Source organism: Dryobates pubescens, chromosome 2, assembly GCF_014839835.1.
Source record: "Dryobates pubescens isolate bDryPub1 chromosome 2, bDryPub1.pri, whole genome shotgun sequence".
Lineage (NCBI taxonomy): Eukaryota > Metazoa > Chordata > Aves > Piciformes > Picidae > Dryobates > Dryobates pubescens.
In genome coordinates this window covers 45141525-45160386 of record NC_071613.1, presented here as the reverse complement: position 1 = coordinate 45160386, position 18862 = coordinate 45141525, and the positions used below count along the sequence as shown (strand labels likewise).

General features: G+C 44.5%; 1 protein-coding gene across 13 annotated transcripts in view; it reads right to left on the bottom strand.

Moving 5' to 3' along the window:
* KALRN (kalirin RhoGEF kinase) overlaps nt 1-18862 on the bottom strand; it is a 548250-nt gene that overhangs the window by 91657 nt on the left and 437731 nt on the right. For 11 of the 13 annotated variants that reach the window (XM_054176436.1, XM_054176489.1, XM_054176457.1 and 8 more), the window contains 2 exons: nt 11659-11688; nt 9884-10130 (listed from right to left, as the gene is read on the bottom strand). In XM_054176436.1, the coding sequence (XP_054032411.1) occupies nt 9884-10130; nt 11659-11688 (277 nt within the window). The remainder of the gene's footprint in view (nt 1-9883; nt 10131-11658; nt 11689-18862) is intronic. The other 2 variants (XM_054176452.1, XM_054176505.1) reach the window with 1 other exon arrangement.

The following is an 18862-nucleotide window of genomic DNA, read 5'->3' as shown; positions in this document are numbered from 1 at the left end:
AAATGGAGTTTTTAGCAGCGCTAGTTCACTTCGAAAGATACTCATAAAATATTTGTTCAAGATTAGCAACGGAAGGACCAGCCCAGCAGCACACAGGCCTTTCAGGGTGCAATTACTGCATTTAGGATTAGTCCCTTTAACTGTCTAGAAGCTGAAAGAGTGACAAAGCAACATCTTGGGGAAACCAAAATAATCAATCATTAGCATTTGTGTTACTGCAGTTCTTACAAGTACCAGTTAGATACTCAACCTTTGTGATGATGCAGTGTTCATCCACTTCTTAACATTAAGTTTATAGGGATGTCAGGCATGAACCCAGAACCAGCAGTTAATTTTTCCTTTTTGCTTAAAACTTCTAACATTTCAGGGAAAAGGATCAAGCAGTAAGCTACAGTATACTGAGCGAGGCAGAAAACCATAAAGAATATAGTAATGACTGGTGGCTTGCCGAAGCTGGTCACACAGCAAAAAGCCTAGGCCAAGAACCCAGATCCCACTCCTTCCCTGCAGTCCCAGATGGATTATGGTCCAATGTCCATCTGTGAATCTGCTAAATTTAGTCTGGCCTCAGAGGAAACACAAGACACAAGCCATCCACATGCTCCTGTTGCTCTTTCAGGATGACCTTCCTGTTAGCTTGATGGGCCAAGCACTACAGAAAAACTCCCCCCCTTCCCACCACACTACATGTATTTCAAGACATGACTAAAGACAGAGGAAATAGATTTTGCTCAAGGAGCTATTTTTGTATCTCTCCTCTGAGCTGCATGTTTTTCACTAGTGGGGCAGAGGCATGGAGATGTTATGGCTGCTAGCTTCTGGTCAGAGCTAGCATAAAACCTCATGCTACAAACTGAACTCTCCACTCTGCTTGCTTGCTCTGGTGTCAGCAATGCACTGAGGTACCACAGCTCCAAGGAGGAGGAGGAACAGAAGACATCAATAAGGCTCCTATGCAGTTAATGAAACAGGTATCATAATCAGACCACTTTCAGTATGCGTCTCTCCTAGATGCAGAGAGCCTTGAATATCTGACCTCAGCTGGTCTCCTGATGCTCAGTACCACAGCTTGAGCTCTTTCCCAGAACAACCATGGCTCAGACTCAATAAATACTTTTTGTAGAGTCTCTTCAAAGGCCCCTCTCTCTTCTCTAACTCTGCTAGTGCAAGGGAAGGCTGAACTCAGCCATTTTGTGGAAGAGCATATGCTAGGATCATTAGAAGAGCTGGACAATAGGCAGGACAAGCCTTCCCTGGCTTAGAATCCTTTGTATGGAAGATGTCTCTGGACTTTCCAAAGCATATGTGATGCTGCACAGTCCATAGTATTTCAGGAAACTATCTCACTAGGAAGAAAGGCTGGGAAGGCAGGCATGAGAGCCATCAAGGCATGGAGAATTTATGATCCTGGATGTCCACTGAAGCTGTGGGAGAAAATGCAGTCCTGAGGTTAACACAGAGAAGGACCATGTCACTTTTTTTTCATTTTTTTCTTTTCCTTTCCCCCCATGTGGGGAAGCATGAAAATGGTTAACAATGACTTACAAGAAAACTTTAGCAGGATGTGAGAGTCTTCAGGAAATGTCAAAGAGCTGGGAGAATGCACGGCTATGTCTCACCTCACTGGTGAGGCCACACCTCGAATATTGCATTCAGTTCTGGGCCCCTTGCTGTAGGAAGGGTATTGAGGTGCTGGAGCATGTCCACAGAAGCGCAACGAGGCTTGTGAAGGGCCTGGAGCACATGACCTATAAAGAGTGTCTGAAGGAGCTGGGGTTGTTCAGTCAGGAGAAGAGAAGGCTGAGGGGAGATCTCATCACTCTCTACAACTACCTAAAGGGAGGTTGGAGTGAGGAGAGATCCAGCCTTTTCTTGATGACAAGCAGCAGGACTAGAGGAAATGGTTACAAGCTGTGCCAGGGGAGGTCCAGGCTGGATATTAGGAAACTCTTCTTCACTGAAAGCATTATCAAACATTGGTGGAGTCACCATGCTTCATGATATGTGGGTCTGGCACTTAGGGACACTTAGTGTTGACCCTTCAGTGCTGGGTCGAGAGTTGGACTGGATGATCTTTGAGGTCTCTTCCAACCAGATATATTCTGTGATTCTGTCTCTTTCTCCACCTCATCTTAAAATTGCTCTCAACACCTCAGACAGATATAAAGCAAGTGAAGAGAAAAAAAATGGGTCCAAGAGAAAGACTTCTTAGAGCTGCAAGCCCTTTTCCCCTTCCTCTCACTCCCTAGAGCTCTGGTCCTTGGCAGAGACATCCAGTCTGCTGGGGCAGCTGTCTGCCGAGCTGCACCACCCAGTCCTGGACCTGTCAAACCACCATCTCTCCACAAAATAGAAGCACTGCAGTAAATTTCTGTACCTTCTTCCAAACACACCCTCTCCAAGAAGCCCACAAGCATATCTAAAGGAAACAAATGACCTTTATCTCCAGAGAGAAGATTTTTCATTTTGGAAATAGACATCTCATGGGCACCACTCTGCGCAGCATTGACAGGAGCCTGTGTAGCAGCAATACACCATTGTCATCGCTTCCTTCTGCAGAGGCTAGCCTTTAACCCTTGTGAAATGGGAAAGTTTCTGTCCTCACAGCTCCACAGAGAGTTTGGAAACATCCTGCACTAGGTTTTCACTGGTGCTTTCCCATTTGACCATTATCAGGGCTTCTCTGCCAGTTTTCCTCTCATTTTTAAGCTGGTCTTGACTGATGTGATGCTAAAATCATAATGATTTATTATCCTGATAGGCATCAATTCTATCCCATACTCAGGCACAGCCTTGGATGATGGTGCCAGTATGTTAATGACAAGATAAAGGTGATCAATATGATTTCTGCTACCAGGAAACACTATTCTCTGAAAGCCTCCCAGCCACATTAAGCAAAGGTCTCAAAGGTGCTGTAAGATATGCATTAGATAACCGAGCAGGAGTTGCACAATGATAAAGCTGTCAGAGACTGCAGTGCCAGAAGGGGCCTTTTTCTCAGGTGCCCTGACCTGTATGCAGTATCAGCTACTGAATTCTGTCCACTTTTGTCTTGTACTCTGCCTGTTTGCTGCACACCCCAACTTGCTCCTGGTACATGTGCAGCAAGGGTGACCTATGACAAGAATGGAAGAAGCAGCAGGCAAAGCAGGTAGATGGGTCCCACACTGGGGATTCTGCCCCAGCAAATGGTGACATGTCCAAACATTACACCATTGGTGGTCTAATCCTGGTCAGACCACGTGTGATCACAGTACAGGCAGATTACAGCACTCTGTGTACCACAGCTGAGTTTCCCTCCCAGTTTCCCTGCCAGACCAGGTGCTGAACTTTTTGTCATTCTAGATGAGTGCAGTTGGCCAAAGCATTGTAAATCCTCCCTTTCCCCTCCCTCTGCCCTCATCCCCACCCCTTCTGCCTCATCCCCACCCCCCTCTTCCCCTTTCTTTTTTTTGGTGGACATTGTACAGTGAAATTTGGGGTTAAGCTGACAGGGTACTAGGTGTATCCACTTTTACCCACTGTCAGAAGGGGAAGCAAAGGCAAGCAAGAAAATTTGCAGACCTTCTCTCTTTTAAACAAAGACTTCTGTGTTTAAAATAATAAAAATCCACTGTACAAAAGCAAAGCAACTTCCCCCAAAATAGCCCTTCCTGTTTTATCAAAGCATTCATCAAAATTGTACTTCTCCACAGAAAAATAAAGTTCCAGGTAGAGCACCGGAGGCCTTTTGCTTTGATTAGATAACAAAGCAGCTGAAGCAATAACTGACTTTCTGGTACCTGCTATGTCCTACACAAGTCCACATAGCTGAACCTGGCTTTAAATACCCAGTGATGCCATACTGAATGCAAGAAAAAAATAATGAAATAGAAACACTATGCCAGAGAAATATGGGTATTGACAAGCCATCAGAACACGGCTCCGGCAGTCTGCCTACGATGTGCATCCATGACTTCCAGCTTTTGTGACTTATGGCGGAGGCCAAGTATTTGTCATGCTTGGTCATGCCATGCCCTAGCTTATCTAGTTACTCATGTGGTGCTTGGACTGACGCTGCCTCTAGGGCTTGACTATGCAAGCATTTGTCAGCATAGTTTTGTGTTCTTGATGTACTGACATACCAAACACTATAAAAGCCTTAGGAGAGCTACAGTCACAGTGAGATAAAGACCCCTGCACAGGTAAGGCTCATCCCCTCTGGCTTGGCTTGACCTACTTCTTAGAAACAACAAAAATCAGATCTCATCAGCCATATTGCCAATTGTTGGAGCTAATGGAGTCCAGCAGAAGGTATAAGCATGGACATGACTACATGGGGCCACACTTTATACTGAGGTAGAGCAGTAGTCCCAAGCTGGATCCCAGCAGCCCTTGGTGTCAGCCCACAGAGACCTGCTGTGTTACACCATGCTGATCACTCAACTTGTTTCCAGCTGCTCTATCATAGTTGAAAAGGAGTGAAAATGCAGCAAAAACTTTTCCTGACGTGATTTTTCTATGTAAGACATGTCCTGAACTGGTAACGTGGCTGCCATGGGACACTAAATGCCAGCAGGTGGGGTCCACGTGATCTCTCGTGAATGCCAGGCTGTACTATGAAATTTTGACTCTGAGGACTCATGTTGGAACAGCATTAGGAACAGAGGTGAGGGTTAGGTTTTTCTTATTTAAATATTGCGTATTTATATTGACAATGGGAGCCTGAACACTGCTTGCTTAACAGAAACCCCATGACCTGTTTATGTGCCAGTTAAATCAACAGTGTTACCTAATGAACTGTTTCCTTTAGTTCAGAGCCTTACGAACATGTTAATTGACTGCTCTTAATTAAGACTTTCACAAACAAAAACACATTTTCAGCCTCTATAAGGACAACTGAAGGTTTAATGCAGTGCACTAAAACTTCTGAATTGTCCTCACAGAGCTCTACCAGGACATCAGGAATCATTACCACCAGATACGTTTTGCAGCAGAGATTGTTTAAAACACAACAGAGAAAGTGTGTGAGCCAACGCAGATCGTAGTTTAATACTCCACAGGAACAGGGACTCAATAAAAGCAGCCTAGACTCTTTTCCCCACCAAAATCCAAGATGTTCTTAAAAAGAGAGATGTGGGAAGAAATAGTTATGTTTTTCCATACATAGATCACTCTTCTGAGATCAGGAACTGAAGGAAAGAGACTTCCAAACCTAGCAAGAACCAGATTAGCCTCACTAGCTTTGCACACTAAATCCTTAATTTGTTTCCCCCTTTCACACCCTAGCCAGCCATCACACCTACCAGCCACAGGGTCTCTCTGGCTATGGGATCAATTAGGCAACCCCCTAAACGTGCAAGCTGTCTGCTGAGCAGCATTGAAACTCCCGTCCCTCCTGCCCAAAGTTTAGTGCTCTCCCAGCTGATGAAGCAGAGCCAATGTGGCCCAGCTAAGTGCAGATGAGATGCTCATCCCGATAACATACACCTTGTGAGACCTACGTTCGCTTTTCAGCTGGAAGAGGCCAAACTATTTCTCAGTCTGCTTTTTCATGAGGACTGTCACCAAAGCCCTGCTGTCATGTGGCCATCTGCCTGCACAGCCAGATGTTTGCATAGCACCTTAAAAAAATGTATTCCTTCTTTCTTCCAGAGATATAGAATAGAATAGAAATAGAATAGAATAAAACAGGTTGGAAGAGACCTTCAAGATCATCAAGTCCAACCCATCATCCAACTCCATCTAATCAACTAACCCATGGCACCAAGCACCCCATCAAGTCTCTTCCTAAACACCTCCAGTGATGGTGACTCCACCACCTCCCCGGGCAGCCCATTCCAATGGCCAATCACTCTCTCTATGAAGAATTTCTTCCTAACATCCATCCTAAACCTCCCCTGGCGCAGCTTGAGACTGTGTCCTCTTGTTCTGGTGCTGGTATGTACCAGACACAAGCATCCTGCGGGCAGGATCTGGTTTGGAGCCCTGAATGCAACCCCTTCACACACTGTTAGTCCAAAACAAGTGCCCTAAACCCCAATACTTGTTTTAATGTTTTCTTTGTCCTACCACGATGGAGGTTGCTTAAAGTCACTCCAAGTTGCAAGAACTAGCCTTTGTTACTCTTTGAATTATGCTGTGACTTTGATTTACAAATCAAATGCTGGGTAAGCAGTCATAAGACAAGAGTTTTAGGATCAAGAGTTCACCTCAGTGTTTCATGGGCCAAATTGAAATTTGAAATCACTCCAAGCTAACAGGCTGACACCAGGAATCTGCTTGTCACAGTGTGCTTAATGAATATTGGCTAGGTCTTTAGGATGCTTTCAATCCATATGGATTTCTTTCTCAGTTTGAAATGTATAGCTTAATACCTCAGAGCTCAATCACAAAGTAAAAGAGACAGGAATAAAAGTCCCAGCTTTCCTCTCATTAACCATATGGGATAGTTCAGAGACTCATTCCTAGTGTCACAGATCTTTCTTTTTCCTTCCTAGGAATGCTAGTCAGAACAACAACAACAACAAAAAATCCCACAAACTCTGGAGTACAGTAACGGAGCCTGCAGAGGAGTTCCTTTTCCTTAGTCATCTGTAAATCACTTGCAAAAGGTGAATCCCAGAAACCTGTTAGCCTTTTCACAGAGGATAGTTGCAAACACTGTCAGATCATCGGAAAGGAAGGACAGGCAGGACTATTCTTGGGCTCTGAGCTGTAGTCAAGTCAGGCAGGAAAAAAATCAAACGTGTATCCTCCAAAGGAACAGCCAGCAGGCAGACAGAAGACTGGGAGACCTGAAAGTCTCCACACTCTTACTAAAATCAACGAGAGAAATCTGTACAGGTATTTCATTACAAAAGGTAGGAAGTGTTCTCTTCTGGGTTTGGTCTCTTGTATTGGCACCACATTTTTCCTTTTGCAATATTTTATCTCAATTCACTACCTGTTTTCAAAGGAATAGTGTAAAAAAGCGAGGAAGAGCCAGAGCACATGTTCCATTGTGAAGTCTGGTTTTGCATTTCCATTGGCTTTTAGGGAGGCTGTTCAAAAAGGTTTACTTTTTGGTTTGATGAGGACTTGCATTGATGCTCTGCAAAATGTTCTGGTGATCCCATCAAATCTTTCAAGCCTTCATCTGTTCAGGTGTTGGCTGACATATAACTTTCTTTACTCTTTCATTGCAGGGATGGCACATGGATTCTGTGAGCCACATGATTTACATTTGTAGTCCACCATAGCTTATAACAGAACCAAACACAATAATTTTCCATTTCTCACTAAGCAGATGTGACAATGTTTTAATACTTGTCAAAACTCTGACTGTTTCTATTACAGATGCAAAGTCTATTGTTAGAAACATTAAGATTTGAGTACAGATACTTTCTCTGCTTGCAAAGAATGTTGTGTCTTGGTAATTACAAGCAAAATTCAGCTGTTAACCTGCTCTTCTGCAGCTGTGCATGTTCACACAATTGAAACAGCCAGGGGACACCTTTTGATAATGATATAAAATGCATCAGCCTTTGTTCTGGGTTATAGAGAAAGACCACAAATTTTGGAAGCCTGGACCAAGGGACTCCAAGTCCAACTCATGCCTAAAGCTACTGGAAGTAGAGAAGACATGAATTTGAATAGTCAGAAGCCATTTAAAATGCTAGCCCTCCTAGCTTCTCATGAGATTAGCAGGCTCTTCCACTGGCTGCTGCATTTTCCCCTTTAAACTTGCCTCTCTGTCTTTATTCCCAGCATCTGTTCATTCAGTTTAAACAATTTCCTGTTTTTCAAAGAGAGGGAGAGCTGATTAGAGACAGAACCTATTTGCTGTACTCTGGCCAAAACTGTGGATTGGGTCGTTATTTTTATTATTTGTAGAAGCCGTTCTGGAGATCCCATTAATACTGAGGCTCCCTGATACAGCTTGGTATGTTCCGGAAGAAAACTAAGGCTGGGTGAGGAAGAGATATAAAGGCTAGGCTCACTCTGTACCTGTTTGGAGATGATGGGACAAGAGCCAGCTCCAACCTGGAAGCAATGGCAGTGTGTTAAGTGAGATAACCTGTCACACAAGCAGGCAAAGTGTGCTAGCATAGGTGTGGCGCTGTGCTGACACAGCCTCATGGCTTGCAGGTACCAGTCGGCTCTGGTCCACTGTTGTTCCATAGCTGCATTACAGTTGTGCCCTGAAGCTCACACAGTTGTGCTGGAAACAGAGTCCCTATGTCCCTTGCCAATCCTCAGCCTCTGCTCCACTCTGTCTCCATCCTCCTCAGGATTTCCTGCCTCGCTTTTCACAGCCTACTCCTGCATTTTTTTGCTTTGCTTCATTTGAGGAGAAACTCTTCAACCCAAGACACTTCAGTGAGGCTTGAGTGGTGTCTCAATGTCCTTCAGCAGAGAACCCAAGCCCAAATACTGGACCATGCACCCACGAGATGCATCTCTGCTTTCCTATGAGTCATGCCAGGCAGTGATTGCTCTTACACAGACCAGGCTGATTTTTTGCTTTACCTTTCTGTTTATTCACAGATTTAATTTGCTTATAAGGAACTGCAGGGCTTCTCATAGGACAACTGAGGACCAGGACAGGCTCCTGAGGCAGCAGAGGCAAGGCAACGACGTGGGCATGAGGCAGGGAGGAGAGTCAGCAGCAGGTCTAAGAAGCGCGTGACAAGTTTGGAGTTTGCACTGCAGACAGAGCTGACAGCCAGCACTGACTTCACCTCCTCCCTCTCACAAAGCAGGGCAAGGGAAAGCACCTGACTGAGATCTGCTGAGGGGATCAAGTCCAAGAGGAAAATCTGAGCTCTCCTCCCCCAGCTTTGGCTCAGATGGCTGTTTAAGGGAAACTGATTGCAGTTTCTGGCCCTACCATGCTGCTCTGTCCTGGGCTCCGCAGTGGGAGTGGAGGCAGGGAGAGAGGACGGCCTGCGGCCCGCTTTCAATGCTTTTTCTCAAAACAAACAAAACCACCAAGCCTAACTCACTCAAACAGGAACGGATCAAATTCTGTTTCCCTTGATGCAGAGGGGAAAAATAATATTAAAAAGACAGTTCATGTTGTGGGCTTGAATTTGGGTGTGGGGCAACAGGAACCTTTTCTCCCTGGGCTTTACCTGTGTTGTGTGTGGCCAGAAGCAGGGACACAGCCACAAGGAGACCTGTTCCGGCCATGCTGACCTGAACCAGTTCTGATCTATCAGTTTGGAGCATCTCCTATACCTTGTTGCATGGGTCCTATGTGTGGGACACACATTGCTCAGAACAGAACATCAGCTAAATAGGGCACAGACACCACAGAGACAACACTATTTCACCATTCACTGTGCATGAAGCCCCAGCTCTCAGGATAAGACCAGGGATGTGGGGGTTTTGAGCACTAATTGTGAAGGACTTTTTTTCCTCACTGTGCTGTGCCATTACAACATCTCCAGTTCACAAGTCAACAGAGTGTACCAGTGCTCACTGGTGGCACGTTTGCAGTAACAAAGAGGCAGCAGGGATATTCCAAAAGACCACGTACTAGTCTGCACCGTGGCACTCATAAAACAACAAATCCACAACTTGGGGCAGCCTGGGCGTATACACAACATGACTTCCCCTCCCTTTAGGCTCTGAGGCACTAAAACCAGTCCCTTTGTTGCTTTAAGGTCTTTTTTTTACCCCAAATCTCAAGACAATAATGACTGCCACACAGCAAAGGACGCACACGCACAAACATTGATTCATGGAGATGGAGTTAGGCTCGTGCTGTGCCGATTCACAGAGATCTGGTAACAAAGCTCACTGACAGCTAGACAGCCTTACCCACACCGACTGCCAAGGCAGCCCAAGCAGCTTTTCACTTACAGGTTACAAAAGGGGAAATCTGAAAGCATCTGAAACCTGCCAGATTGCTGCCTACCTTTTCCTGAAGGGAAGAAGCAATCCATCTCCACACTGCTGCGGGAATGGGAAATGCAGAGAGCGCTGCTGGGGACCAGGCCCTCCTGAGGCGGGCTCCGCTCCGTGGTCCGGACCAAACACCAGCCTGGCCTTTCGCTCGGCCTCTCCAGCAGCTCCACTGTCTGCCCCACCTGAATGCTCAGCTCACTGCTGTGGCCCGCTGTGAAGTCCTGGAGCACCACGGTTAGTTCACACCCTCCAGACAACTGCTCAGGTTCAACATAAAAAAAAAAAAGAGAGAACAGGAGTAGAAGTTAGAGCGGACCGGATAAAGGCAATCATCTTTGCATCATATTTACACTGGCAAAGACAAGATTTGTGTTCCTTAGAAGCCAAGTTAATCATTTCTTTTGTCAAAGTTCAACATGTTGTGGCCCTGGCTTCCTTTACTTCTTATTGATTCTGCTGGGCTGAAGTGAGAAATCAAAGCTACCCACCCAGTAACCTTTTGAGTGATAGCCAGGGGTGAATTTTCTAGCTGTGGGTGTCCATCAGAAACCTTGCCCTTTTTTCTTGCTTTAGTTTCTGGGGTGACTTCCTAGACTGGCAATAACCCAGCCTGCCCTCAAGGCAGGAAAGATTCCAGCTCACCCCTCTACAGCATGAGTTAGACACATTCCCACATGCCACCAGTGCAGTGAGGAAACAGCTACAGTTTTTTTGCATGACAAAAAACATGCCTTCATCTTCCCAAACTCACTCCAGGGACCTCTCGGGAGACTAGGGAATCCTGTCCGAGCAGATCAGAAAAGCTCCTCCCATGCTCTCTGATGGAAAACAGAGGTGTAAACGTGGAGTGATTGATTATATGCTGACTTCCAGGATTTGCATCTAAGAATAAATGTATCATCTTACTTCCGTGCTGAGCGCTGGCAACCTGCTGCTTTCCTTCAGCCTCTCCCCCTGCAGCTCTGGATGCACACCACCAGTCTCTGTTTAACCACAGCCTCTATATGACCAGAGGCCAGATATATAAGCGGTTGTGTACACAGCAGATCAGAGCAGAAGAAGTGATTGCACAAGCAGCAGCGCTAACGAAGCTTGTTTTCTTACAGATTTGGATCTCAGAGGCTGATTCTTGGTGTTCAAAAAGTTGTGAGCACAAATCTAAGTTTTTCTGGTGTTAGGAATCTTTTTTTAATGCTCCTTTGCAATATGGATGTCTTGCTGTCTGCCTGTCATTAGGGGCCCTCTTTTGGGTGGTTTTTTTGCCTCTGTGTGCTGCCTGCTTCTCTGAAACGTGCAAGAGTCTCTGAGGTCCTTATTCTAGTGTCAAATTTGATAGAAATTAGCCCACTGATTCAAAAGTTACTAAAGAATGCTAAACAAGCTAATTCAACAGTGTAATACCATAAACCTCCCTATTTCCATCGGGTATGGAGCTGAACACAAGCCTATTACAAACTGTTTTTAAAAGAATAGCTTCTAAATCCAACTGAATTGGGAGAAATCTCTCAGTATCTCTGTGAAGTCACTGAGAGCTAGGGTTCTGCTTATCAGCTTGAATGGCGGTGCCCTTGAGGAGAGCACACTCCTCTCTTCAGCCGGGACAATCTCAAAATCCCCTATCTCAGCCCAAGCAGCCCTCAGTGCCCAATCCCATGGGAACAGCCTGTCTCTCCACTCAGTGGCATAGTGGTTTGTGTGTACGATACAGGTGTGAAAGAAATCCCATTCACAGAGGTGATATTTATAATCACAGAAAGGGGTCAGTGGACAAGGACTGGTTCTCACCTGTCCTGTGTCTCTGCCGTAGACGAAATGCTAGATTTGGGGAAGAAGAAGGAAATATTTCTCTGAAAGATTATTTGTAAATAAATAGGGAAAAAAAAATAAACAAAGCAAACCATGGCAGCTGTTTGAGGCCATTCATCCAGAGTGCTCACACTAATCCTGGCAGAAAGAGCACAGTGGGTTGACGAAAGCACACGAGATCAATTTAGTACCTAGCTATGCAGTTTATCAGCAAAGCCACCATTCATCATGCTGATGTAATCTGCCCAGAACTGGAGTACAAACATTCACAGGTATGGCAAGGATAAGATATTGCTGTAATATTTACTGAGATTTCTTTGCTATGGACTAATTCAGGAGCAGAAAATCTTTCTATCTGGCATAGCAAGGCAAATATTTAAGACACAAAACTCCCCCTGATGACTTGTTGGTAAATACCCTTGCAAATCTTACTCAAGATGATGATTTTCCCCTAACTCTTTCACTACTCTTTGCCAATTAAATTTTCTTTCCTCCACATTATGCTATCTATGATAATTCCTCTGGAAATAATCGAATCTCTCCTTCTTTTAAGGAAAACATAAACAAATATGCTGCTGTATCTGCTTCTCTTCCAGAGATAAATGTAAAGCCTCGACATGCCCTGCACTCGGGTACCACTAGGTGTCCGTGTTTGCCATCACACAGCAAGCTCGTTTGCTGTCAAGAATCAACTCTCCGTTGTCTTCAAACTGCTTCACTTCGAAAGTACCATGTCCGGTCTCTGGGTATGAAGGAACTGGTTCCGACAGCATCCCGAGACCCATTGCTTCCAATGATATGAGCAGAAGTTGTTCCAGAATGCTTAAATATTTTTTTTCAGGTGGTTCTAGTTGATTTTTGAAAAAGAAATAACTTTTATTGCTCAAGCAGGAAAGATGAAAGAGCCCTGAAGTATTGCAGTTCTGGTGAAGACAGTCCTTGGGAAAGTTTGGGACTGACAAGGCACTTCCAAGGGAGCACCAGACTGGGAAGTATTGCCCTGAGCAGCTCCACGCTCCTGTGGAATGAGGGGCAGCTAACCTGAAACCAGACAATCACAGGTCTTTGTCAATCCCTTTTCAAATAACTAAACATCTGTGACACAACAGCTGCTTCCATTAGGGTAACACCTGTAAACATTATCCCAGAGGAGGCAGGTGTGCTCCATGACTCTCAGGCACCATCTAGCCCTGAGCTCCTATTTTCTCTGATTCATTTAAAACAGTGATTTTAATATAATGAGAACTGACAGTAATCATCCCTCCTAGGAGCTACTCTGCACCTGGGGTGATCAAGCTCTTCCTCAGCAGGGGAGATATTCACACTCTTCTCCTGGCTTTAGAAGGTTGCCTTTGATGTTGGAGAGTGTGAGCTAACCTCCCTCAGCTCCTTAGAAGCCATTGGAATTAATATCACCTACTCTTCCAACATCCTCTGGATAGATACATGGACCAGGGCTTCCCCATGCTCCAACTCACTGGCTGGAGCTAGTACTAAAATACTACATTTTCAGGTAAAGATCCCCTCTTTGGCAGGAAGAATGAAGCATTTCTCAGATGCCAGTGCAAGCAGTTAGCTCAGGTAAGGGCCTTGTTTTTAGGTACCAGGAGCTGCTTCTTTTTGCCCAAGGACTTCCAAGTATTTACCATGTCTGTTCTGTGTCTTAGATACCACCATGCCACAAAGAATATTTACTTACCAAATTAACCCACAGCAAAGTAATCTCTCCAGAAAGCTTATATTATACTAATACATACCCAGTTTGTAAGCCACTGAGGAATAATGCAAATACATCTGATTCCCAATGACAGAAATCCTTTCACCTATGAAGTGATCCCTCAAGCTATTAGTGAATTAATTTGTTTTTAGAGAGTGAATTTTCATTCTCAGAGAAGTACATCATGCTCCTCTACCTTGGAGCTTGCAAATTGGAATACAGATGGGCTGCTGGTTTCTCACACACACTGCATTTGGTTTGGGAAAAGAAAGAAAATAGAGAATGCCCTTCAGGTTGAACTTCACAGGTAAACAACTTTGTATTTTAACATGTAACATTCACTTTTATTATTCCTGTGATAAAAACCACCACCATTAAAGCCACTGACTGGATATATTTCAAATCCAGGCAGCAGTCAAATCTGTGCATGGTACAACACGATTGGTGAGAGGTGTTAAAATAAAAATGACAATGCCACATGCCTTTGCAAAGCACAAGGCACAACTGAAAGATCTGACACAGGGACAAGTCCAATGCATTACACAGCAAGCATTAGCCTTAAAATCAGAAAGAAAAGAAATGGTCGAAGCAAATAGCAAAATGTAATGAAGAAGCAGGAGAGGGGCCAAGCAGACCAGTGCAAATGTGCTGTACATCCTGAGAGAAGCTAGCAGGGGCCCCAGCCTGTCTCCATGGTGCATGCCACCAGCAAATCATCTCCCGTTTTCTGCATTCACTTGCTTCTGGGCTAGAAACCGTCACTGTCCATTCAGTGTGTGTTTTCATCAGGGTGTTCTAAAAGAGACCTAACCTGAGCAAGAATAAAGCCTTGCCCTATCGTCACCAGTGCAGGCAGGGACCCAGCTGTACAGCTGCTGAAAACTCCCCTCTCTACTGCAGGACACTGCTCACTAAGCTCTGAGCACTGATATGAGCAGACACAGATGCTGGTGAGTTTTGTCATGACTTATATGAGGCTTTTTGTTTCTGGAAACACCCAACCGAGTGCCTGTCGGCTATGGGAAGGTGATGTGTAAGCCATCAAAATAATTCCAGTCACGGACAGATCCTGCTGCAGGGACACCCAGGCTGCTCCAAGTGCAGGAACCACCTTAGCTTCAGGAACCAGCAGGTACCAGTTAACGGAGGATTACCACGAGATGGTCTTTCCTGAATTACAGTAAGGGTGCATGGCCACTGCTGCAGCTCTTAAGTTTCCGGCCATAAAGCAGCAGGCAGAAGAAGCAAGGCTGAACACCAGAGGCATATTTATCTTTGTACTGCAGATGAAAAAGACCTATCAGCTCACAGGCTGTCCATCCTTCCCTCTTAAAACACATCTTACCTAGTAATAAATCCACTTCAGCTGAAATAAAAGTGGGAATGAATAGCTCTCTAACAGGTTGAGCAGGGATGTGGGAAATGCGTATCTGGAGAAGGATTCCTCAGGCACTTCTTAAATGGGTAGCTACATGGGTAACTAACTCACAATGGATCTCACATTGGTTCTAAAAGATGAACCCAAGCTCTGAGAGGCAGAGAACTGGCAATAGTTGTAACAGCAGAACTGAATAAATACTAGCTGCCCCAGAAAATGTAGCAGTGTTTCAGTTGCCTGTTTAGAATACATACATAGAATACATAGAATACATAGAATAAACCAGGTTGGAAGAGACCTTCAAGATCACCACGTCCAACCCATCAACCAATCCAACACCACCCAAACAACTAACCCACGGCACCAAGCACCCCATCAAGTCTCCTCCTGAAAACCTCCAGTGATGGCGACTCCACCACCTCCCCAGGCAGCCCATTCCAATGTGCAATCACTCTTTCTGTATAGAACTTTTTCCTAACATCCAGCCTGAACCTCCCCTGAACCTTCTACAAAGGCGCAAAATATTGGCGTGCTTGGTCTTCTCTCCTGTGGCACAGTGCCATAATTAATGTTTGAATCCTCTTGTAATTAAAGTCTTAAGTTTGTTAGAGGCTCACAAACCACATTGTGGTCTATGAGATGTGAAGGCACATTACAGAGATGATCTGGTTACCTGTTCTGTCAGGGAGCTACATTTGACACTCATGGGAGACCCTGTGACCTAGACCACAGACAAAGTTTTGCAGCTGCTGTCTCTTCTCAGCCAGCCCTGAGGCAGACACTGCATGTACCTGAGTGGTTCCTTTGACTCAGTGTTGTACGTAAATCCCCAGGCTGGATGCTGAGGAATGATCAGGCAATCTCATTGCCAGGCATTGTCACTCACTGACAAGTGTAGCAGATCAGTTGTATCTGGAGTTCCCTATTACCAAATATGCCTATAGTTTGGTCAGATCCTTCTCACAACTGAGTAGTAAAAGAGAACAGAATAGCACATCAGCATGTTATACCCATCTCTCACCTTTGCTTCAATTTGAGTATCACACGTTGAAAAGAGCAAACTCAAGCTGCCCTACCTTTGCCAAAGCCTAGAGACTGTCATTTGTCTGGCCTATGGGCTCACAACTGCCAAAGATGCTCTGTCAGTACATAACCCATGAGTATCCTCTCATTCAATATTAAGCTATTTAAAAACATATTGTGATGTAAGGAACCACACTCAACCCAACTCACTACATTAAATTATCCAGTGCATCCTGTTATTAAAATTGCAGTATCACTTGTTCATATTTATCTCCTTTTCCTTTTTTCCTGTTCCTAGAATGCTTCAATTTTCCTTTAAGTATATTTTTCAATCATAAAAGTCACATTCAGAAGCAGAATCAGCAGCGCACAGCATCTGCAGATGCAGGTAAATCCCAGCATATTTCAGATAGGTAAAAAGTTGTTTCCTCTACAGGACAAATCTCAAGCCAACATCTGATTTTCAGCCAAAGAATCAGCAATGGAGAATGAACCTATCAGGGTCAGAAGAGCTGCCCAGAGTAACTGGAGTATTTTGAAATATGCCAATGTTGTTGTGAAAATCCACACTGAATGGTAATTTTCATCTATTCAAAAGGACACAGAGCTCTGCTACTTTAAACAAAGCATTCTGTGTGGTGTGGCACTGTGTCCTAATATAAATTACTAGTTTTCTGTTGCTCTTAAGCTCTCTGCCCATCTGATTTTGGATGACAGCCAGTTTAGGGTAGAAGCATTTAGCCACCATAAACAGCCAGTTTCAAGAGGGTAAGCAAGGAAGTGGGAGCAAAAGTGGCATTTGCATTCTTATCGAGAGATCAAAAAAAGTGAATAAGACCACCTAGACCTCGATTTTGTCTGCGCTGAAATAGATCCAGGAGCTGCAGCTCTAGCTGGGGGACAGGCACAAGAAATCTTACCATCCCCAGAATCTTCTTTGTGAACATATCTGTAATTTTGTAGAGATTTTCTTTTTACTGGGAGGTTGGAGAGAGAGAGAGAAAATTCAGACAAAGCCTTTGAGGAATTCCAATACTAAAGCATTGCTTTAGTTTTCTTACTTTCTAACAGGCTCTGTTTGGAGTGTGAACACTGAGTGACTTATGTCCCTTCCCCCAGCGCTTTTATAGCTCTACAGCACACGGAACTGAGAGCTCTGGCAATTCTGGTGAATGCTTCATTGCATTGGTACAGAGGTATTTGCATGAAGATGGACTAGGAGCTGAGCCAAAGGTAACCTATTAGTCAGCAGAATTGCTTGAATTCAAAATAAAAAATTCAGTGGAGATCTCCGAGCCCTTTGTGGTCCTCAGGCCCCCTCTTCCCTTCTTCCATTAACACGGAGTTGGTGCTTTCCTACTCTTTCTGTTTTATCTGACCAAAGAGGAACTCACTGAGCTTCACTAGCAGGTCTCTTTGCAATTGATTAATCAGTCAAATGCACAGCTGGGATCCTGGTGACAGACTTGTAGCCCAAATGCACCGGCTTTACTCTTCTCAGTGAGAGAGCAACAGAGGCATCTGGATGTGCAGCATTCTATAAATCAAGGCACAGTAACTTATTCTGCAGCAGAAAGAAGAGACAGAGATGGCACCTGAGACACATAAATATGCTAAAAGAAAGGAAATCTGGTGTCATGGTCTGAAATAGCACAGGCTTTTCCTGTCCAGCATCCCTTACTGGTGTCCCTACTAGACAACTATATCCTGATTGTGCTGGATTTTGGACTCTGGCATCCGCTGACATCTGCGGAACAACTTGGATGGAGCTATCTGATTTCTCAAGCCTTTTTTCCAGCAAGTAAGACTAAAGTCAATCCAAATTAAACAGCACATCCAGCTATAAAGAATGCTTTTGAAGATAAAGATGACCAGACTCACTTTGTTTCACCCAACAAATTGAACCAGACTATCAGTCTGTGTTTGATCCTGCAAGACCAAAGGTTTTCTCATGGCAATTGGCTCAGAAAGCTGGTACCCAAATTCCATTCCTTTCCCTTCCCTGGAGAAGCACAAAATGGAGCATATATAATCAGTGACACAGAGCTAGCCAAACCCTTTTGCTACCAGTGTTGCAGAGGGTGAGAAATGCAGATGGCTGAAACCCTCCAAGGTAATCCCTCACCTGCTGTATTTCACAGCCACAAGATATTTTGAACTTACCCAGAGTTAATGAAAGCACAAGGAAACACTGAAATGAGACAGTACTGACTAGTTGCTTTCTTCCATATGTCCAGCACAGCCTGAGCAAAGCAAACAATTTTGACCCAGGAGGTCAAGGTTTTCAGTCAACAGATGATTCATCAGACATCAACTCCCACAACAATGCTAAAAAGAACACAAAACCTGATCATGTATTCTTGTGTGGAACTTTGTGAAGCATCCCCGGGCACCAACAGCCCAGCTAAAGTGTGCACAGTATGAAGATCTGCACATCTACACCCATGGAGGTGGTGCAGTCACAGTCCCTGAAGGTGCTAAAAATATGTGTAGAGGTGGCACTTTGACACATGGGTTAGTGGGCATGGTGGTGTTGGGCTGATGGTTGGATTTGATGATCTTAGCGGTTTTTTCTGACCTTAATGACTCTATGATTCTATGTTCTGACAAACTTACAATAGAAACTCAATTGTCTTCCAGCAGCCCTGTTCTGACATCAGGCAGTGTTCCCAGCTGAGCGTGACCCCCACTACTTACTTGTCATCAGCTTGCCTGCTGTCAGCATCAAGAACTGATGATCAAGATATCAGACCCCTGATTAGCCACTTCTTTTAAGCTACATTGAAATAAAAATAGTTACCTGAAGAACTAGGAACAATGGCTCACACCAACCAGAGGAGGAATCTCTGGTGTTCTCTTGGGAAGGAAGCCAATGATATTCAGGGAAAAGATCACTCTCAGGATACTTTAGAATAAAGTGAATCTCATTTTGTGCACTGGATCAAATTTGCTCAATACACATATCCCCAGATTATATTTCCTTTCTAATTTAAAGAATTAATTTAAACAGATAATGCTGCTGTCTGCACAGTTACACTTTTAATGGTTTAGATACAGGCGAGCCA